The following is a 24,127-nucleotide window of genomic DNA, read 5'->3' as shown; positions in this document are numbered from 1 at the left end:
TATGATAGCAACTCTTGTTGCAAATGGCAAATGTCATAGTAATGACAAGAATCTTGTTTCCTAGTTGGCTGTTGCAAAAAAAAAAAGAAAGAAAAGAAGTTGCCATTCCAGCAAGGATTGCTATCATAGCATCTTTAACGAAATGAGACTCTGACGGTGGAAGCTTACTGGATAAAGGACATAGACGACAACAGAGCTGATATTAATGGATTGCACCTCATCCTGTGCTTCAGATGCAGAAGGTCTCTGGTACAAGCCCCGGATGGAGCTTGTACATCACCAGCATGCCTACCTCTCTGACGAAGGGTGTTACCGTTCTTTCCCCAGACAAGGACACAAAATGGAGGTTCAAGGTATGTTGGGCAATCTAAAATTTAGTGACAGATCGTTACAGCTCTCTTTCGGAAACAGAGCAGAATCAATGCAACACGATCAGGCTGAACCTCTACAAACAACCACCCAAAAACAAACAGTATGATATTTGGCACTTGCATCATTTACATGCATCTTGCTTGATAAAAGAAGATGAATATCTTCTCTCGACGAAAGTCAAACAGAATGAATGGTTATGCACTCCAGGATTTTGGTTTAGTTGATGTTTTACCCGGGACAATGCGGTATAACAGAATGAATTATCTGATGCAACGAAACAGATAAACATTACCACAAACAACAGCACAGAAGTTGACCAGCAGTAACAAACATCGTAAAGGCGGCTTTGGCAGAGTTCATGATCATTTTAACACGTACTATCCTACTTGAACACAGTAAACTCGTATAGAGGACTGTTCCTTTGGCTTGCACAAGTCACCAAGAAGGATACACTTCTGTTCCAGTTAGGGGTGTCGTACTCATCTGCCCCTCCTTTCAGCCTCGACTGTCGTCTAGTTCATGCACGCCGGCAAAGTCCATGCTGGATTTGCTCTTGGCTGGCGAGTTGCTCGGCACCCCTCCCCTTGGAGTTGAGTCGCCCCCTCTAGTTGACCTCTCGACAAGGTGGAGCTCCAGGTTCCTCATTAGCGTCCTGGGATTCTTCTTGCAGCTGACCTCTAGTTCTGGTGAAGGAAAGATATAAAGGTCAATGCAGAAATGCTGACAGTACCAATGACCACAAAGAGAATGGAATAATTTTGGGGGTTTTATTGCCACTTGGTCTACTATCAGATGGTCTACTTCCCAGTTCGTCCAACACCACTACGGCTAAACCCATTTGGTCAACTATCTATTTCCTCTAATGCCCGTTTGGTCTCATCCTCACTTGGTTTAATGCCCACTTTAACTAATTATCATTTCATCTACTGACCAAATGGTCTAATTGCAATTTTGTCACCTTGGATTTTTTTCCCATTTTGTCTAATAAACTGTGGGTACAGTGGACTCCCATAATAATGAAGTCCTTGGGACCGGAAGTTTTCTTTCGTTATATTGAAATTTCATTATAACCGAACAAGTAAACAATAAAAATACATAAAGCCAATAATGTTGCAGCCTGAATTTTTATTTCGTTGTAACCGGAATTCCGTTATAACCGTGTTCGTTATAACGGGAGTGCACTTTATTAGACAAAATGGACATAGCCCATTCAGAAGTACACCAACTGGTAATGAGGATGGGTGGCAATTGGACTAAATGGTCATTAGATGAACTGGTTGTCGATGAAACGGGATTAGACCGTGTAGGTTGAGACTAAATGGCTGTTAGACTAAGACTAAGTGGGAGTAGACCAAGCGATAGATCACCATTTTGGGTACCACCAAGATGCAAAGCACTGTAGTAGAGCCCCGTCACAGATACACTGTGGGATTGCTCGGTTGCATTGCTGGCTCTTCTTGTCTAGCTCGTGGCTTAGTCCACATACGATGCAACGCAATTCATACATGCATTTCGTTTATTACTTGGCTTGAATTTGGCATAAATTCATCCCTGTCACATATATTTGCACTGTTTAGGTGGGTCTTGTGAGCAAGATGCAACCGAGACCGGATCCAACTTTGTTACCCAGCCATCCCACAATGCAGGAAGAAATTTGCGTATTGGGGGTACCCAAAATTGATTTTGTTCCTTTTTATAAACATATGAAAGGAAGCACGACATGAAAGTACAGCCTATACAATTAAGTGGCTTGAAGGCCAACATTCCAGCACTCTTGCAACACACCCTCAACTGTCCTAGTCCCATGTATTGTAATTCTGTCAGAAAATTTGGTTACCTGTCACCTCTTGCAATTCATGGTACCTATATTTCACCATCACTAATACACAGCATGGAAAATATTAATGAATCATGTCCTTTGAATAACGAAGCATGCAAAATAACATTCAACTGGCATCCTAACAAAAGACTGATTTTTTCCTCCTCAGCATAAAAAAGTCAGTATTACTGATTAGTTCAATTTTGTGTAAGTTACAGTACGTGCTTGCCAATGGTCCCATTAAATTGACCACTGAAAGGATATCCATACATCTTTCTCGGCTAGTACAGTGGACTTCCCGTTATAACAAAGTCCTCAGGACTGGCAGTTTTCTTTTGCTATAACCAAACAAATAAACAATAAAAAACAAATAGCAGATGACGTTGCAGCCTGAATTTTTACTTTGTTGTATCCAGAATTTCATTATAACCGTATTCGTTGTAAAGGGAGGTGCAATTTTATTAGCCTCAGTCGCTGTCACCACTCTCACCTTTAAGCACAAAGCCAGAATCATGAATGGTCTTCCTCTGCTGCTTCCAAACCTGGTAGAGTTGGAGAAAGATGCTGGCAAAGAAGTCGTTGATGACGCCAAAGACTTGCTTCCTGCGATTGCACTCTCTGCCAAGTAAAACAAAGAAATACCATCACAAAGTAAAACGAAGAAAATACCATCACAAATTGTTGGTGTTCATCCGAACTGTCGACAGCATATGAAATTTGTGCATACGAATGATATTGCACGATAATTGTATTTGAAGTTTACACATTTTTTCAACCATGACTGCTACACTTTTATGTCTGGCATTTCCAATTATTTTTGTAATACATCAGACATCAATTCTTACTTTAAAGGGATGGTATAGTATTGGTGGAGATGAGAATTGGGCTTTTAACTTTTTGTGAGATACCAAGAAACCACTTATGAAATAGTACAGAGCATACCACTTTAAGAGGAATTCAAAGTTTGTTAGATGAAAATCGGTTTTGGAATTGCTGAGACATCCAAAAACAAAGTAAAGCAAAGCTATCCTAATAAAAGGTGGGTCTCACTTTTTATCAGGAATGCTCTTTTTTGGATATCTCAGCCATTTTAAAACCTATTTTCATCAAATAAACACTGAATCCCTCTTGGAATTACATGCTCTTTCACATTTCATAAAAGGTTTCTCATTATCTCAAAAAAAAATGTTAGATACCTGAAGTTCGGTCTCAACTAAAACTATACGATCCCTTTAACCTCTCTTTATTTCGTGAGCACGCCCAATGCTGCTTGTTTGCGCAATATCCACACCCATATTACTGCGCATCTTGCTCAATGAAATCTGTATATAGTGCATGCATGCTAAAAAAAAACAAGGAAAAGTAGAAATTACGCGGTGCGTAAAATATGTCCCCGCCGGAAGTAGCATTTAGTAGCAAAATGTACAATATAGGTAAAAAGATCAAGGTCAAAGGTGAAAGAAGTCAAGGGTCAAAATTCTATGTAGAAGTTTTGAAGCCCTCACCTAGTGCCATCACATAGAGCAAACGGAATCGAAATCGGGTTAGAAATGGCGAAGGAGTAGCATTTTGTAGCCAATGTACAATATAGGTAAAAAAAATCAAGGTCAAAGGTCAAAGAAGTCAAAGGTCAAAATTCTGTGTAGAAGTTTTGAAGCCCTCACCTAGTGCCATCACATAAAGCAAACGGAATCGAAATCGGGTTAGAAATGGCGAAGGAGTAGCATTTGGTAGCAAAATGTACAATACAGGTCAAAAATCAAGGTCAAAGGTCAAAGAAGTCAAAGGTCAAAATTCTGTGTAGAAATTTTGAAGCCCTCACTTAGTGCCATCACTTAAAGCAAACGGAATTGATATCGGGTAACAAATGGCGAAGGAGTAGCATTTTGTAGCAAAATGTAAAATATAGGTCAAAAATCAAGGTCAAAGGTCAAAGAAGTCAAAGGTCAAAATTCTGTGTAGAAGTTTTGAAGCCCTCACCTAGTGCCATCACATAAAGCAAACGGAATCGAAATCGGGTTAGAAATGGCGAAGGAGTAGCATTTTGTAGGCAATGTACAATATAGGTCAAAAATCAAGGTCAAAGGTCAAAGAAGTCAAAGGTCAAAATTCTGTGTAGAAGTTTTGAAGCCCACACCTAGTGCCATCATATAAAGCAAACGGAATCAAAATCGGGTTAGAAATGGCGAAGGAGTAGCATTTTGAATCAAAATGTACAATATAGGTCAAAGGTCAAGGTCAAAGGTCACAACTGAAATTCTGTGTAGAAGTTTCAAAGCTCCCATGTAGTGCTATCATATAAAGCAAACAGAATCAAAATCGGGTTAGAAATGGCGAAGGAGTAGCATTTTGAACATTTTGATCACACACGGACGCACGGACAGACGGACACACGGACACACGGACACACAGACACACACACGTACGGAGCCCGTTTCATAGTCCCCTGCTCGAACTCGTTCGGCGGGGACAAAAAAAAATGAACATATAAATAAATTAAGAAAAATAAGAAAATGCCCAACCTACCCAATTTTACAGCAGCCCATTACTCAACCCCCCCCCCCCACCATAATTTTATTCTTGGCCTTAGTTTTTCATTCATGCGTAAAACAGTGTTAACGACTGGTGGTGAAGTGAGAATGCCTTCTTTAGATACACAAGTCATCCTCTAGAAGCCATCCCCTTCTAGAAGCCACTCTCCCCCTCTAGAAGCCATTCTCACCTTGAGAGATGTTCTTCTCTTAATGTCTGTAGAGCTATCCTTGTCATGTTGATGGACATCACACAGAAAGGAAAGTTCTGAGCAGCAAGATGGATTCAAAAACAAGGTAAACTTTGATTTTTTTTTTTTTTTACTTTCAAATGTTGGTTGATAATCATCAACTTATGTAGTGCTGTAGAAAAAATGAGCAACACAAATTTCTGTAAAACATATCACGATGCATAACACTCAACATACAATGACATTTAGTGTTATTACACTAAAAATCATTGAACATATAATATAGTACAGCATCTGAAAGAAATGCTGATGATTGTGAAATATCAAATGACAGTGTGAACTAACTTGTGATTTGATGGCCATGTATGCTTTCAATGCACTGAACAACACTGAGGCAACAACAACAACAACAACAAAATGACTCGTGGATTTACAATTTTTGAATACCACACAAATACTCTGTTCTCATTTCATCAATATTTCCTCTCAGCTCACAAGCACAAAATACTGAGGAAACATACATGCATCACATCATATGTGACCCTGCACCTTAAAACAAACAAAAAGTCGCCAAACATGAATTTTTCATTAAGACCATATTCTGAAAGAACAGACTTTAAGCTTTAAAATGATGTACAACTCAAATCAAATGGACTCTCCTAACCTATCTAAATATTGGAAAGAAAGCACAAACTCAGGAAAAGTGTGAACTGAGAAAAGAGGCTCTGAAGTACAGTGTCTATTCAAGCGCTTAATCTTTACCAAACCATGCTGGCTGTGCGATGAATAGGACAAAAAAACAGGAAGTAAACCACCTGAGTAACAACAATGAAGGGATAATCAGATTAAACTGAAATTAAGCATGCCTCATTAACACATTCTGTCCATAATAAATGCCAACTTTCAAAGCAGTAGCACTATCCTTTCAAAAGTTATTAGAGTTGAACGTGAAGAGTGCAGACAAGGTTTTTCAGAAATGAAAAAGGGATTCTAAAGACACACCTAAGCACACTATTCTACCAAAAATGTTCGAGATAAACTGCTAAAAAAACACACTTTCCTGCCCGTTTTATGATACCAAATTTTAGCATAATGTAAAAGAAGACCTGCTCTTTCAGAAAATATGAAAAAGTCAAGTTCGGCTAGGTTGACCCATTTCACTTATTTTCAGTCCTCACGCAAAATCAGTGTGTGCGACTTTATGTTCGTTTTGAGGTGCACGGTCACATATTTACCATACCATTATCACTGTGGGAAAAAAAAAAGAATGAAGTTCATGCCCCATGCAGTAGAAACTAATATAAACTATAACAGCAGCCTATTTCTATTCAAATCATAATCATTGACTAATGTGAAGGTACAAAACATGACAAAAAATCATGGTTTCAATGTCATTAAGGAATTACAGAAGTCGCTGAGAAGAGAGGAATTACTATTTTTCCCTCTTTTGTCTTGTTGCAGCACAAATTGAGTATCATATATCATGTCACCGTGTAATATCAATGCTGGCTTGTGTGGAGCTGTAGAATACTGAAACATGATTGCCTCACAGTGATATGTTCTATTAACTTTGAGGGCTGCAATACAGTGTGATTGTACAACTCATAATAGCTCCAGCTAGGATTGACTAAGGGGGGAGGGGGGAGGGGGGGAGAGCAGGGGAGTGGATACCCCTCTTCTAGAGCTGACCTGGGTCTCATGCTGTGACAGTCGGTAGATGTCCTTAGCCAGAGGAAACTTCTGGGAGTCCATGACAAAGTCCAGCAGGGTGAGGAGGCCGAGGAAGCCGCAGGCTCGCAGGTCAGTGGACGGGTCAGTTCCTGGACCAAGTGGGGAGGAGGCAAGGGTGACACAAGGGTAAAAAAGAAATCAGGTGGAATCACAATATGCCAATAGCTGCTGTCACTCATACACACTCACATGATACCAGGAGGGCATTTCATGAAGTGTTTTGTCCGTCAAACTTGGGGACAAATTTTGTCTCAGCCAATCAGATGTAATGATTTCAGTAGCTTATAACAGTTTGTGGGAAAAAATATCTGACAAAACACTTCATGAAATGCCCCTAGAATGAACAAAGTTCACAGTCACTGTTGTGTATTTCATTTAAGTCACTCTTCATTTGATGCAACATTTGATGCAATATTTGGTACCCTGGGGTACCAAATGAAAATTCGCCATTTTGTCGAATTATTTTTTTTTCAGCGCTGTACCTCGGGTTACCAAAAAATGTGTAAAAATAATATTTAGTGTTATTATGCACAAAATTGTTCTCTTGTTTGTGATTATGCAACAATTAATGCATGCAAATAATAACTTTTTTTTTCTCATTTACATACCCTGTTGTTATCTTTACTGTTTAAAAGTTGACATGGAAGAAAAATCGGCATTAGAATCATTATCGCCATGCTAATTCATGTCGGCGCTGATGATGAGAAAACAGTTGCCATGACAACAGTGTACAACTGTACGATAATGGACATGAGATGGCGCTATACAACGCCATACCCCAGGTTACAACAGTACCCTGGTGTACGACCTGTCTGGATCAATTATCATTGACTGAACTGCACAGTAGTTATCTTGGAGTTAAATTCAGACCATGTCACTCATCAATACTTTACTGGAGAGAGAGGACAGGCACTCCATAAACATTGATATCACCCAAAAGCAAAAGCATCTGAATAAAAACATTTAAGGAAAGAGAAATATCATTATTTTGCAGCACATAAGTTAAAGCACAAAAATTGGATAATATCATGACAAAAAGTATGACAAAATCACTTTTAAAAAAAGAAGAAGGCGGCCAAGTGGTATTCCATGTCCAAAACTTGTACCACTTAAAAGAGAAGTAGGATAATCTACAGGAATACTTATACAATTAAACATGCAAAATACTACAAACAGCTTCAATCTTGCTCTGAATTTATCCTTAACTACTAAAGCCCTTTGATATTAATGCCTACGCATCATCTGTTACCTTGGAAACCGATCTGCTCCCAGTGGGAGCCATAGCGAGGGCAGTCGATGGTGCTTCCCGTCAGCTGCTTGTAGATGGTTTGGAGAACACGTTTGTGGATCTGCTGCTCATCATCAAAGGGATCTGTATGCAGATATTTCATGTCAAGATAAGTCTACAAATGGCTGGAATCTCTCATACACTTCAATCTGAGGCCAACGAAATCTTCAAAATGCTGCTTTTTAAGTTTACAATACCTCATTGTTATTTCATGACTTTTTTCTTACAAAAAGTATATGGATTGATTATGACTCATTCTTAGTATGCCTGGAAATATCAAGTTGTTAAGATAATGTATCCTACTGTTAATCTACCAGTAGTGACGATAATACATAATTTCAAATGAAATTCGCTGAAGCAGATCATATATAGTTGAAGAAAGAGATAATTCCCTCTCTCTCTTTCCCTTTCCTTTACTCTTCATATGCTTATTTGAACGGAAAGATTAATACTACGATTATAAGTAGTATATTGGCATCAGTTTGTACCGATTACTGGTGATATAACACACCTTGTTTTTCCAGGAGGAAATATTATCTTCTGACAATCTACTGGTTTTTAACATCAAAAATTAAATTAGCTGTCAGGTTTGCTATGTGGATGAACATCTGTTTTTTATCTCTTAGGTAAAATATGTCATTCCTCAATACTGATTAACAGATCTTTATTCAACACAATATTAAACTTTATAGAATTCAATTGCACTTTTTTTTTTTCTGCTCAGAATAGTACACTGCATTGTGGTAAGAAAAAAAAACAAAACTGTAAAATGTTTTTCAACACTTGCATTAAATAGCATCTATTGTGATATGGTTAGGGAAGTGAAATTATTAATCTAGTATACTCACACTGTGCTATTGCAAAGACCAAGTTTCTTTCATCCATCAAACCCTTGTTGATCCTGGGGGGTCCGAGTATCATGTGTCTGATGGCTGCAAAGCCTGACCGCTCAATGCATGGCTTGATCCTTTGCTGCAGGAAGGGGAATTAGGACAGTGAAATATTCGTTGGTGGGGTGACAAAACCTCGTATCTCAATATTTGGTGAAAATGAGTTTTCTTCATTATATTGAAGCTAGGAACCATTACTATGTAATTCCCAATCCTTATATGCCCATCTGCAAAAATAAGGTCACAAATGATAAATAAAAGTTGGCTGTTTCCATTGACTTACATGTTATGGCAGCCATGTTTTTTAGCTCTCCTGAACAATTGACATTTTTGAGATACGAGGTTTTGTCACCCCACCAACGAATATATTATTATATCCCTCATGTAAAGCTTCTTGCCATAGGATTGTACAGAGCACGAACATGGTGTAGTTTTACTAGCAAGCTACGAGCAGCTGGATGCGGTGCAATTGGTTACTAGCCAGCGGGATATAGTACTTTTGGGAATCCACGATCTGCACCCAATCGTGATCGTGTGATCGATATCAACATTTCTCACGCAAGAATGTACGCAGTGCGCGTAGTAGCGATACTTTTGAGCGACTGTCCTGTGCGTGGCTTGTAGCTAGCGCTAGTCTAGGCAGCGCTTTGGAATTGCGCGACTGACGGCATTACAGCTCAGAAATCTGTGGTGCGATGGCACTGTACAGGCGTGTGTGTGTACCTGTGTATTCGTTAGTGTGATCAATGCAGTTCAGCTCATTATTGACAAAGTGACTGCGCTTCAAGTAACGGAGGAATGATTGCAGCAGAAGGACACCATATCAGATCAGGTACGAATTAGGAATAAACTAAAAGCGATTTTGAAGATGATGTGGGTAACCAAGCTGCTTTAGACCTACTTCTAACGTAGTCCTGGACCTCCTCGATCTTTTGGAGTTTTGCACGCTGTAGTGTAGCTCGTGTGTAGGAACCAACGGTGTCATTCGCTACGCGCTGCACGCACTGCTGCTGCACTGCTACGGCCTAACATTAGATTTAACGTCAGGAAACCTGCACATTTTGCCAAAAGGGAACCATTATCACTCTAGTAAAATGCTCGAGAGGGATATAAAACAACTATCGACTGCTTTCTTTCGGGCCATGGTAAAACTATTTGACCTTGGTGATTTCTCAACAGTGCCATGTCCCGAGACTTCGTCTCGGGACATAGCACTGTTGAGAAATCACCTTGGTGCAAATAGTTTTACCATCTCCCTCTGCAGCAGTCGATATTTGTATACTATCACACTTTATCTAAAGAGACTACAGTCCTCATAAAACTGACTACAAGCAATTTTCTTCAGGCCATTTTGAATTCAAATTCACCTTCAGTCACAGCTCTTGTTAGGAAATATCAATTCTGAACAGTTACTTGCAAGCTCCAGACAGTTTTCCATTTCTTAAAAAAAAAAATCATATACAATGTTGGGAGGCAATCTTCAACCATGCAATATTTTGTGAAGCTTGCAAAAGGGATAATACAACTTTTAAGTTATATATATATAGTAAGAAGCATGACAATCAGGGCATCACCTACCAAATATGGCTCCATGTTACTGGTCTGAAAGAAGCCCAGGGCTTCGTTGAAAGACACCATTGGTGCTTTCCTTACTGCACTGTGCTTCCCTGTGTTATGAGGAAAAAGAAAGAGAAGACACAGAATAAAAACTCTAGTGCCCTCTATCATATGATACTATCCACTGTAACAAGTTTGCTATATCATTAGACATAGAACGTACATCTAATGGCGTAGACTTCAAGTCCGACACTTTGGTTGCATACATGATGAAATGATTCTCACAGAGACAAGAGTGCTATTAATGCTCTAAAGTAAACCTTACGCACAGCTATGAATACCTATAGATTCAAGTATGGTGGTGAATGGTCCATTGAGCTTTGTCTACGTGAAGAAGCAACAAAAAAAAAAAAAAAAAATCTTACAGTCTTTGCAAGACTTCACCCCATTCAACTTTATGTGGAGGTATTGTTGTCTGCTTGTTTTTGCGGTTTCTTCATTTCGAACAATTTTATTTCCTTTTATATGTAAATCTCTGTACATAACCAACAATAGATTATCATGAAAAAAGATACAGGTAGTAATCTCCCTGATCACACCAGGCATTGCTATCATTGCTCTGCCAGACTTACGAAGATATTTAAGACTATATTTTCTCCTTTTCCTCTTGTTTGAATGGAGATCAGTTGCAAAACAGGTCCAAAAATAATGCAATAAATAAAAATAAGAGCGTTTACACACAACAGAAATCCAATCAATCCATCAACACACGCAGCAAAGACCACGGCACCGTGATAGTGCTTTGTAGATAAAAAAGGTGCGTTATGACTGCAGAATTTGTGCGCAACGGTGTGTTACATAATACTCTATTCTAGCATGACAATATGACCTCATGAAGCAATCATGAAGTGGAAATTACTGATGTGTAATGACGAGGAAGAGGTGTAAGTGCTTTCACACATTTAACACAGATCAACACTGTCATGCACACCTGGCTGACTTAGAACATTCAGTCGATAGTGGAACAATCACATCTACACTCCACAGCAAAATTTAGTAATAAAAAACAATACTGACTTAGCCACTGAGACACAACATCAATGGGCAACAAGTTAAGGTAACCCTTTGAGAAAACTATACACATTATAAGTGCAGCTAATACCAGTATTCAAGATTTACTTTATACTAATATTCATCGTTTATGTGCCTTCTAAATATAAATCAGTGAATTAATCAGCTCTCTACACAGCTGACTACTGGTACTTAGAAATGAGACTAATTCTCATAATATCAACAGTTTAAAGGTGCTTTTACACACATGGTTCATATATCAGACAATTATGGTACGATTTCAAACAAATACAACACATGTCTGGCAATTTAAACTTGAAAACATCTTATTCACGAAGTATCAAAACAAGAGAATTGAAAATTGCAAAAAGAAAAGCAAATCAAAACAAGTGCTGACATCCTATTTTCATTCTAATACTGAGTTTGTGAAACAATCATTTCCATCACCACACACTACAATTAAGACATACAGATTTAAAAAAAAAAACACTCAGCAGAAAGAAATTCTAAAAAGACTGCAAAAAAAAAAAAAAAATCTAAAAAATCACAAATACAAGTTAACAAAGACCGGACAAAGTTCAAACAAATCTGAACGTGATATACTATACCTGGAGACACAGATCCTACAATTGACAGTTGTCAGAGAAAATGATAATCACTTATTACACATGATGTTTCTGTTACAAATAACGGGTACATTATCATGTAATTCCATTACAATCTCTGGTACAAACTAGAAATATCACTGAAGGTGATTAATACCCCCGCCCTGTGACGACAGTCTTACCCAAGGAATGATCTTTCCTTGATCTTCTGCCATTTAAATGCCGTTACCATGGCAACGCAGCTTCCGACACGTCCGAAAAATATGTCTTGCACATCTTCCCACCAAGACTATTGTGTGTGCCACATTTCATAAGCTTTTGTCAAAAACTGAGGAAGTAGTTCAATCCACAAGATCTTTCCTTGATCTTCCGCCATTAATATGCCGTTACCATGGCAACGCAGCTTCCGACACGTCCAAAAAATATGTCTTGCACATCTTCCCACCAAGACCAATGTGTGTGCCACATTTCATGAGCTTCAGTCAAATACAGAGGAAGTAGTTCAATCCGCAAGATCTTTCCTTGATCTTCTGCCATTTATATGCCGTTACCATGGCAACGCAGTTTCCGACACATCCGAAAAATATGTCTTCCACATCTTCCCACCAAGATCAAGGTGTGTGCCACATTTCATAAGCTTTGGTCAAAAAACTGAGGAAGTAATTAAATCCGCAAGATCTTTCCTTGATCTTCTGCCATTAATATGCCGTTACCATGGCAACGTACTTTCGGGTACTGTCAAAAAATGCGTCTTGCACATCTACAACCAAAGGCACACATCTGTACCAAGTTTCATGGAAATTGGGCAAAAACTGAGGAAGTAGTTTGCAACACAAAATTTTCCATCATTTTGGCTCATAATATGTGAGCTGTTACCATGGCAACATACTTTTTGTCACTGTCAAGAAATGTGTCATGCTGACCTATATCCTAAGACAAACATTCAATATGAATTCTATGAGAATTGGAAGAACACTGATGAAGCTGTTTTGCCATGAAGCATTTTGCCCTATATTTTACCAATAACATGCCGTTACCATGGCAACGCACTTTTTGCCACTGCGGAAATATGTGTCTTGCACATTAACATATTCAGATGAACATCTGTACCTAATTTCATAAAAATTGATCAAAAACTGTGGGAGGAGTTCGCGACGCAAGATTTGTACCCATTTTTGCCCATAATATGCCGTTACCATGGCAACGTACTTTTGGGTACTGTCAAAAAATACGTCTTGCACATCTACAACCCAAGGCACACATCTGTGCCAAGTTTTATGGGAATCGGCTGAAAACTGAGGAAGTAGTTCGCGACGCAAGATTTGCAACGGACCGACCGCCCGACCGCCCGCCCGACCGCCCGACCGACCGCCCGACCGACCGCCCGACCGTCCGCCGATTCCTATATACCCCCTTCAAACTTCGTTTGGCGGGGGTATGATAACAGTTAATTACCATGTAATTCCATTACAATACCACATGTTTTTGACCTGCATAAGCTTGCAGTGTCAACCTTTGTATATGATCTACACAAGGGACATTTACCACATTCTGTAACGCAATATTATGAGCCAATGAATCATGCATACAGGACTAGAGGCAAAGATCATTCCATGCTTAGACTCCCGAAATGTAAAACGACACATGGTACATTTTCTATATCTTTTGTCGGATCAAAGTTTTGGAATAGTTTGCCAAAAAATGTTCAAGAGGAAAGAACAAGATCTTCATTTCGAAGAAACCTAAAAAATCACTTGTTAAAAGAAGTTTAGTGATGAAAAGATATTTCAGTGCTCAGTTTAATGTACGTACTTCTATAGTACAATTACTTTAAAAGAGTAGACCTTGTAATAAGCAGCTTAAATATACATGTAGCTATAATGGGAGAACCATTCTCGACTAGCACTTGTGCTAACTTTTGGTTCCCCCTTTAACAACATTATCTTCTCTTTTTCTATTATTTTTTTTTTTCGATTTTTTTTTCAGAACCTCTGTCTATGCATATATGTCTACATTACATACTTATTCATTCTTTTGCCTTTTCAGTGATAAATGTATCACAACGAAACTAAATCTATTATAACACATGTATTCTTATGTAAGGTAGATATAAGTACGTGTATGTAAAATATATGCTTGCAAAGCTGTAAGAACCTTGTACAAAATCATTGTATTCTCATAAAAAGTTCATGTTATTGTATCTTACACTGTGGAATTTCATGTTATCATATTCATATGTATGTTGTTAATAAACTCAACTCAACTCAACTCAACTCAACTCAACATGCTTAAGAAATTCACCTGTGTAGAATTTATGTATGCTTTTTCTTTTTCCTTTTTTTTTTGCTCTGCTTCTATGAGCACCCAATCATGCATTCTTATGTGCAGCTGCTATGTCATCATTGTTCACTGTGATTTGTTATGAATTTTGAAAACATTCTTATTCCTTATCCCAATCACTATAAATTCTTTATGTCTGCACCCAGTATAACCAATTTATAGATATGTTCAAATGCCGAAGTCTGAAAATCATCCGGAGTTCTCCTTTTATTAAATGATGTTCACAGAATCACTCTGTTGACACTGTGTCAACAATCAAGCTCTTATTGCACATCTATCAAGTTATAAATTAAGTCCACCATCTGCATAATGTGCAGATGATATCATGTACGGAAGAGAAGGTATGTATCATTCTCATATCATGAATTCCACCTTTCTTATAGCAAAATAATACGCTGCATGATGACTTATGTACATCATACCTGGATAATGCTGAAACCAAATGCTACTCTAACTTCCTAATGAGGAGTAATTTTTCTGAACAAAATTTTTGTGAAAACTCACTGGTTTTTCAACAAATTTGCTGGGAACCTATGGCCACAGATCAATTCTCTGATTTACACTTGAGATATGCAAAATATAGAGTTCAAATGTTCACTTGTGAACACCTGAAGCTGGAATGTACATAATGGTGATTTGTGAGTATACTTTTACCAATCTCAAAAAATGCATCAACCACTTAGTATAAAATGAATTGCAATTTATCAATTTACCAATTCTATGAATACGTTTGTGAAATCTAACGGTTGTTCCTGTTAACTGGAGAGCTTGCCAAAAGAAATGATTGCAAGCAAATGTGAATCCAATCAATCAAATGTACTGAGTGAGAACAGGTGAACTGGATAGCTTGATACTAGGTATTCACTATTAAACAAAATAATAAAATAAAATAAAACAAAAATGGGTACACATTCATATAGATTTAAATACATGAGTAAATCTGCCTATTCAATGATGACAACAACAAAAAATAAATAAATAAATAAAAGAGTAGTGGAGAAATGTACTAACATGTGTCTCCCTTTGCCTACCTTGAAATTGTTTCTGGAATATATCATCATTTATGGATTTTTCTTTTACTACAGCCTACAAACAGATTTAAGTGTCTTAGCCAGAAATTCACTTACTCCTTGCTATGTAGGGCAAGCCTTCCGCAAGCTTTGTGGTTGTTAAGGCCAACTTTTGTGAACAAAGCATCCATAGAATTTGTCTAATATCACTGACACAGTCTATTATCGAAGATGTATAGTCTCTCTTCCAGACCCATTTTCTTACCTGGCTGAATAGTCTCCACTGCATCCCACTCGGCTTGGGCTCTCAGCAGCTGCTCAGACGGTTCTACTGTGGTACGGCCAACTTCTGCCTATAATGGCAAACAAAGGAAAAAACAGAAATATGAACATAAGCAGCACCACTGAGAAGCATTGCACATGCAACAGCATAGTGTTCATCACCATTGTACTTGTTGTTAATATCATCATTATTACTATCATCATTAATATCATTATCATTATTACAATTATTATCATTATCATCACTGATATAATCATTGCTACCATCATCATCAATATTATTATTAATAGTAGTAGTAGTAGTAGTAGTAGTAGTAGTAGTAATAGTAGTAGTAGTAGTAGTAGTAGTAGTAGTAGTAGTAGTAGAGTAGTAGTAGTAGTAGTAGTAGTAGTAGTAGTAGTAGTAGAAGCAGCAGTAGTAGTAGCAATAGTAGCAGTGTCATAATAATACTAACTATTATCATCATCATTATTTGGAAACACAAATCAATACATGAGTTAGATACATGTATCTTAACAACTAATACTTGTGTCTACAAGATCTGGTGGTATTGTAAGAGCAGCAATCTATAATGATTCGACCTCTAATTCCAGAAAACCAGGAAAAAAAATAATATGATGACATTGTGATGAAAGTGATGTTAGTGTCAATGTATTGAAATGATGATGCTGCCTATGATAATAGTGAAGATGATAATGATAGTGATTATGATAATGATGATGATGATGATAATTTGTGCAATTTCATTGATAATCTTAATGTATGAATATACATTTTTCATAAGTACCTTCAGGATACTGTCAGAGGGAGTGGTGTTTCCATCTTTCTCAGCCTTCACATCAGCAGGACTGGAGCCATTGACTACAATGGGATCACCAGTCACCATCACAGTTGGGGCAGTCAATACAGATTGAGGAGTCTCACTAGGGACTGGCACACTAGGATCAGATGATGACGTTTTTCCTCCAGCCAGTCCTACACTGCTGTTTGGTAAGGTCTGGGTTTCCTTCAAAATTAGCATTCATACAAAGTCAAGATGTGAAGAGAATGTCATCTTTGACTCACCATACTTATCTCTTATACTGTATAAGCTGTTATTTTCACAAGGGTATAATTTTCATGAATTTCGCGAATCACAACTGGATCACAAACTTAACAACACATGAAAATGTCTTGATGCACTTGGGTGATAGTGCATTTACGTTGGCGTCCGCGGAAATTTGCAAAAACGACATCTCGCAAAAATGTCTGTGACCTCCTCATTCGCGAAAATTATATGTAGGCCCTACGAGAAAATAACAGCGTATACAGTACTTACACATTGTGCACATTCATGTTTGGCACATCAATTCCCATATACACAATTGGCTTTAAAATACATTACTTTGGTACTTGTCTCTACAAATCATTAGTCATTGCGCTTTATTTGCTTAGTTCATGACAAATACAATATGGGTACTACACTTCTTTCCCAAATCCCAACATTCTCCTTTGAACATCAAGACGAAACAAATACCTGAAACTGAAATTACATTTGTGATGAATTTGTCATTTTTGAAGTCTAAATTGTGGCACTGTTTTCTCAAATTTGAGATTTATTCAATAGCAGTAATGAAATCAAAATTGTCTTGATGTAAAAGCATCTTTTCAATACCTCCTCTGGTCCAGCATCATTTGGCTGTTCCACCACAGGTGGCTGAGCAGGAGATGGAGAGGAGTTTCCCGTTTCCTGGCCGACTTCAGTTGACGACAATTCTGTTTTCTGACTACTGGTTGTCGTTGAGGTCAATGTCTGTTCACTAATGGCTGATGATGTCTGGAACACATCAACCTGGTTGAGATACAAGAATATTACACAGAAATGCTTCAACAAAGCTGTCTCAATACAAATCAAATACAGGAGTACGGCTGTTACTTGGAATATTACAGAAAGATTAGAAAAACATCTCAATGTCCTCAAAGAAATAGTGCAGCTAGATTTGCTATCATATCATCCAATCCAATCACTTCTTTATCAATGGGAAAGAGTGTCATTATTGTATATGTATATGGGTGGAAATGAGCTGCTTGAGGGAGGTATGTGCTCTTTGCGTGCTTTCCAAGTTTAAATTTGAATCATGATTTCTTTAACTTGGACAGAACAGTGCACTTTATGTCACCTAATTATGCCAATCCATGCCTTCCACCACAGCCGGTGTATTGTAACTCACCTTCTCGTACTGTTCAATAGACACTTTGTAGTTGACAGCGGCAAATGATGAACTATCCTGTGCCGTAGCCTGTCCGTCGTCTTCAATGATGTCATTAAAATCATCATCGTCATCCCCATTATGACCTGGTCCTGCATCAGAGAGGGCCAGGGATGTTGCTGCACTCATGTTTACATCAATGCTAGTTGGAATAAGAACATTCTTCAATAAACGTGGACTGCAATTGCTCATCAACAACAAAAATGATGATGATGATGATGATGATGATGATGATGATGATGATAATGATGATAATAAATATAATAATAACAATACTAATAATAACAAGAGGAGAGAGAAGAAAAGTCATTATCAGTCAGTATTAGTAGTAATAGTGACATCAATGACACGATAATTATAATAGTGCTTAAATTAAGGATATTAACAATAACAACACTGAACATTCAGATATTCTCATACTGATGACTCCTGGAAGAAGCAGAATGCCATGATAATTCCCCTTCTCAAAACTGGAGAGCAATTTTAGTCTATGGTTCATGGACAAATATTTTTATCAAAATGATATAAATTTCTATGTCATGAAATTGCTAGATAAACTACATTTTGCATAGCAGTCATATAAAAAATGCAGAGCAAATTGCTAAGCCATACCAGGAAAATTATTCCCCATCTACATGCCAAACATGAGCAAGAAAAAAAAAAATTGTTTTGGAAGACCAGCAAGCTGCTAAACAAAGGCGGTAAAGAATCCTGCGAATTATATAAAAAACACTGCTTAACCTGTTGAGGACGGACTGACTTTGCTACAACACGCATTTCCCATGACACCTGCCCGAGTATACTCAGGACTCGTCCTCAACGGGTTAAACACTGAAAAAATTGATACAACTTGCAGAGAAATGTCTTACAATTCGTTAAGTCTGTATCTCATGATCTTTAATGCTGGCATTAGCTTTAAACAGCAAGCGTCTGACACAGCTTCACTAAAGACAAAGTTAAAGTGAGGGACAGAGAGAGACTAGAAAGAGATTGGTGGGGTGGGGTGGGGGGGGGGGGGACGATGACTCTCAGCCTCAGGTGTGATTATCAACTTTGCTTTTTCTTGTATTGTTGTTTTTTTATCACAAAAGATCAAAAGTTGGGGATGCGCTGGGTACCTTAATCCGCCCTATTCACAATATTCCATCATGTACTAACAAGATTGTCACTTAACCGGTAACCCTTGTTGACTCAATTAAAGGAACTTCAGTCAGAATATCATCTGCATTGCAGTTAGTTAGTGAATTATTCTATTCAAATTACTCTTCATCTCAACTCAGAGTGTCTACATGTACCCATGCATCTATAAACAGTAATGTATCTAGTAGAAGACACTGGCGCAGCTAGGCACCACAGCATGTATCACACTGAATACATACAAACTTTTGTACAGGTGTCTGGATATTAATATTTGTTTGTTTATACTTGGCTGATCACAAGGTGATGTCATGCTCAGATAATCAGGGGCGGATACGATAGTCGATACAGGAATTCCGTAAAGGGGGAGGGGTGGGGTGCCTCTAACACGCACCCCCTCCATTTTTTCTGTAATTATTTCTTTTGCTTTAACATGAATAGTGTAACATAACATTACAGCTAAATTTTAGGGCCACACCACACAGACCATGCTGCACATGTAGACAGGAGCTGGAGTTTTCTACTCATCACAATCACGTATCATAATCACCACAGTCTGCACAGACCTGTCATCTCACTATTCTCACTCACAGCTCGCCTCATCCTCATCTAATTAAAACCACTAATATCGAGCGACTTTTTAAACTGATTTTGCTCTACGAACACGTACTGATTACATATCTAACAAGCAACATGTCATTTTATCAGAAATGATCTGATGAAGTGATATCTCGATAAAGACTCAAAGAGACAAATTGTTGAATGTTGCCAAGGAAAATCACTCACCAGGAGGTCGCCATTTTCTCATTTGAGAGTAGATCACATGCCTGAGAAAATATGTAAACATTTATTTTTATTTCAGTACAAATTCTTATCAAGACGCTTTTTATAAATACTTTGAATAATGTATAGCTTTTTAAAAAATATTTGGGTTATCGCAAGGGAACTTATGGATGTTACTATGTCGTGTCCTAAACAAACTCTAGTAATTTTCAAGATGGCGACATCCCAAAATGGCACGAAATGTGCGGAGAATATCGCTGGAAATTTGTAAGGCGCAGTTTCGAGCCTCGTCTTTAAAAAACCCGGGTGAGATATGCCACCAAATGTATTTTTGTTTGATTTGATGAAATTAATATAATCCTAGTCTATAGTATTGGAGGAAAAAATGAACTAATTTACGTACGGTCATCAAGACGATTAGACGATATCGAGCGTATCGCACGTAAAATTTATCTAACCTTGTTTCCAATAGGTGGGACTGAAGCGTAATAGTCGTGTATATTTATAGAAGGGCAAGTCCAAGATAACACGCGCGTTACGTATGGGACATTCAGAGACTTTTATGACCTGAAAAATAGTGTTAATGGCTTTTGATCATATTGAACTTTATCATGGTGATTGATATCTAGGAGAAGTATAATCATGCAAAAAATGGAGAAAAATGACCTTCACAATTATATTCTAGAAGAGAAAATATGTGCCGTTACGTATGGGACCAGAAAAATTTTGTTTTTTTGAACATTTTTTTCAACCTCAAAACTCTCTGAGAGTATTTCATTCTTCAACTTGTAACTCACTGTGATGAAAGTCACAACACTCAAGATTATCACAGGTAAGTTTCGTGTCATTAGGTAAAAAGCTCTAATTACAGGTTCTAATTAAAGACAGACATGACGTGTTACGTATGGGACAGTTACGTATGGGACAGTTTGTCCCCCATTCATTTAGTGTGTGAAGAACCATGTTTATGGGTATTTTGCATAATTATTGAAGTAAAATCAGTTGAAACTACTCAAATACTGATCCAGATTGTCAAGGAAACAATATTCCCCAAATATTCACCATCCTAATCATATTCAATCATATTTTTATATTTTTATGACCAACCTGAGTATGCATGCCCTTTGTCCCCCATTCGTTTAGTGTGTGGAGAGACATGTTTATGGGTATTTCGCAAAATAATTGTGCACAATACCCATAAACAAATTTTTGCATATTTTCTATTGAAATGGAATCAGTTAAAACTACTCAAATACTGATCCAGATAGACAAGGGAACAATATTCCCCAAATATTTACCATCATAATCATATCTAATCATATTCTATACTTTTAAGACCAACCTGAGTATGTATGCCATATTTTTATCAGGATAGTTACTACTGAAAAATTGAATAGTTTAAAGTGTTTACTTCCATTGATGAAGGGCAGTTTGCCATTTTGTTTCAATAAAAAACAACTTGACACAAGAAATATTAATTTTTATAAATAAGCAATACCTGCTGCGTGGAACCCCAGTGATCGAGTAGATATATGATGTCTGTCTAGCAGTCAGGTCATTGATACGAGTCACACCTTAGTATGTATACCCATGAATTTTGTCGTGGCTATTATTGAAACCTGAATAAGGACAATTTGTGTATCACTTGCAATTTAAAAAAAAAATCATTTTACTTTATATTTTTTTCTAATATTTATATCACAACCATTTCAAATTGGATCTCAATCACTAAACTTTGAATTCCTCTAGTCTTAGGATTGTATGCTCTTTAGTAATTCATATAATTGGTTTCCAATCATCTCATTAAATGTTGAAAACTGAATCCCCATTTCTACAAAAAACTATACCATCCCTTTAATGCTGATTTTTCATTGTGTATTTTGCCATTTTCCCCTCCCCCTTTCTGAAAATTGTTCAGTCAAATACATGTATTGTCTAAAGTGTCTATAACTCAAAAAGTAGCTACAATGTTGGGATGCTTTCTGCAGGATGATTGACCATTTGTGTACTGAGAGACCTTCCCAGCTAGCTACATGCATTCACATGCATTATGTATGAGGATGTCCCATACGTAACGCATTTGTCCCATACGTAATATTATTTCAATGCCTGATAAAAAATATTCCTTTTACTGTTTTTTCTTTTTTCTATGGTATTTAATTTCTCTAAACAATAAATTAGAACTTTCCAAAAGGGCATTAATATAACCTTAGCAATTTCAGAATAAACCTAAAAAAATGACCTCAATTTGTTACGTATGGGACATCTCATGATAGGACACGAGCTAATTTGCATAATCATTTGCATAATCCCTAAATTTTCATACCAAGTTAAACTATTTGATGAACTTCTTATGTCCACATATTAATCAAATATCATTTGCTTTCCTTTGAATTAATATGAATTTTTATAAATGTCCCATACGTAACGCTGTGTTTCACATTTATGCAAATGAAGCCCTTGAAATTTGCATAAATTTACGTAATATAATTTTTTTGTCCATGGAAATCAAAACTTCAACTCATAAGCTTCAAAATGATACCAAACATGTCAATATTGAGCAAAGATGAAATTTTGCCTTCTGAGGGGACCTTATCTTGGACTTGCCCAGAAGTGTAAACTTATAATAGCAAGGGGGTGTTTTACGAAGAATTCAAGGCGATGCCATAAAGCTGTGTGTGATTTAATAGTCTTTCGGTCCAGTTTTTCTGTATAACTATAAGAATGAAAATTTTGGTGAATTTTTCATACAGATTTTAATTAACAAAATAAAATTTGACGGTTAGATTAAAAAAGTATGGGGTCGAAGGATCTGGGGATAGAATCCGTAAAATTAGGAATGAACAATCACCTGGCAATTGCCAGTTGGATTCTGAAATTTTCACTATTACTACTAACGTTAGGGTTTAAGTTAGAAGAGTGAAATTATCTGTCTAGACCTAGACCTAGTTTATTTTAAGACTGGAAAAAAGAGAAACCAATGCCGATGGCATATTATTGTTACCATGATTTTAACTTAGTCAATCTTAACTTTAAAGTTTCTCTTAAAAGTCTATGTGAAACACTCTCTACTTACTGCTACTGGCCGATAGTTAGGCAATCAGGCATGCAGTGTGATTATAACCCCGGCCCGGGGCACTGTAATGACAACATACGAGTTGGACGGGGTTAGAGGGTCGCCGGCGCGGTGCAGTTCGGTTTCTAACGTTACTCATGACGCCGCGCCGGGGGTCAACTTATTATTGGACAGCTTATGTTATGGTCGAGTTACAGGTCGCTTTATAGAACAACACGCAAACATGAACATGTGCACATTTAAAGTACGGTACCGGTACCGTATTAAATGATGGTGTGCCCATCATTGCAATGCCACTGATATCTCGTGCACGCATGAAAAGTACTAGCCACAGACATTCAGGAGTGCTTGCACTGTGTGTACAGCATACAGGATATGCATGGTAGCCGGTAGCCAGACCAGACACCGTGCAAAGCACGGCATCCCCGTGTGCCAGCATTTGTGTACATCGACAGGGCTGTGTATAGTTACACTGTAGGTAGCCGGTAGCTCTGTCTTGCCACCACCGCTCCAGTGCAGCTTGCTACATGTAGCTGCTGCTGCTGGCCAATGATCATAAAGTTAGAATGAACTAAATCAGGGGAACCAGGGCCCTCATTGACGTAGAAAGTAAGCTTTTTTTTTTTCATATATAGAAATTTTTTGATTAGTTTTGATACAGATGAGTGAGCTTTTGTGGCAAGATTGAAAATGTGAGGAAAAAAGATAGGAATGAAGCTGAAACCCTCTTAAGAAAGCACAGTTGTCTACTCTAGAATGTTACCCAAAAAAAGCTTTCCCTTCTTCTACTGTTCTACATGTACAGCTGTACATCTTTCACTGTTTTTGTTTTAGATCATCCTCATCATTGAGGACTGTGACATATTGGATACGACTCTTGACTTGCAGTCAAAGGTCCCTAGTTCGAATCCTGTCAAATGCTTATCCTGTCAAATGCTTTAACATCCTTGGACAAGATGTTTTTACCCACCAACAGATGTCCCTCTTGACTCGGGTGTATAAATGGGTTCCCGGCCACACTAGGGTAATGATAATGGCAAGGCCATCTGGGAGAGCAGTGGCAGCACAGAGAGGCTAACCTGTGTAAAAAAAAGACTATCATTATTTTTACATATATTGTATCATTGTTTCTACATGTTATTATTTCAAAATCATCATTTTTTTTTTCAATTGTCAATATTCATTATTGTAGGT

At 37.6% G+C, this 24,127-nt stretch overlaps 1 protein-coding gene across 1 annotated transcript; it reads right to left on the bottom strand.

Moving 5' to 3' along the window:
* Positions 1-867: 867 nt before the first annotated feature.
* Positions 868-18,102, bottom strand: LOC139735236 (ELMO domain-containing protein 3-like). The gene is made up of 12 exons (XM_071645990.1): positions 17,899-18,102; positions 17,343-17,519; positions 16,476-16,694; positions 15,671-15,758; positions 12,059-12,073; positions 10,401-10,489; positions 8,781-8,904; positions 7,894-8,016; positions 6,603-6,733; positions 4,914-4,990; positions 2,682-2,809; positions 868-1,055 (listed from the first exon to the last, which is right to left on the bottom strand). Exons 1-12 carry the CDS (start codon positions 18,064-18,066, stop codon positions 868-870), a joined length of 1,527 nt encoding a protein of 508 aa, XP_071502091.1. The 5' UTR covers positions 18,067-18,102.
* Positions 18,103-24,127: the final 6,025 nt, after the last annotated feature.

Source organism: Diadema antillarum, unplaced genomic scaffold (genome assembly GCF_040938485.1).
Source record: "Diadema antillarum isolate AM-2024a unplaced genomic scaffold, OU_Dant_1.0 seq00000566_RagTag, whole genome shotgun sequence".
Classification (NCBI taxonomy): Eukaryota; Metazoa; Echinodermata; class Echinoidea; order Diadematoida; family Diadematidae; genus Diadema; species Diadema antillarum.
Note: the sequence above shows the minus strand (reverse complement) of the source record. Positions and strands in the feature narration are given on the sequence as shown.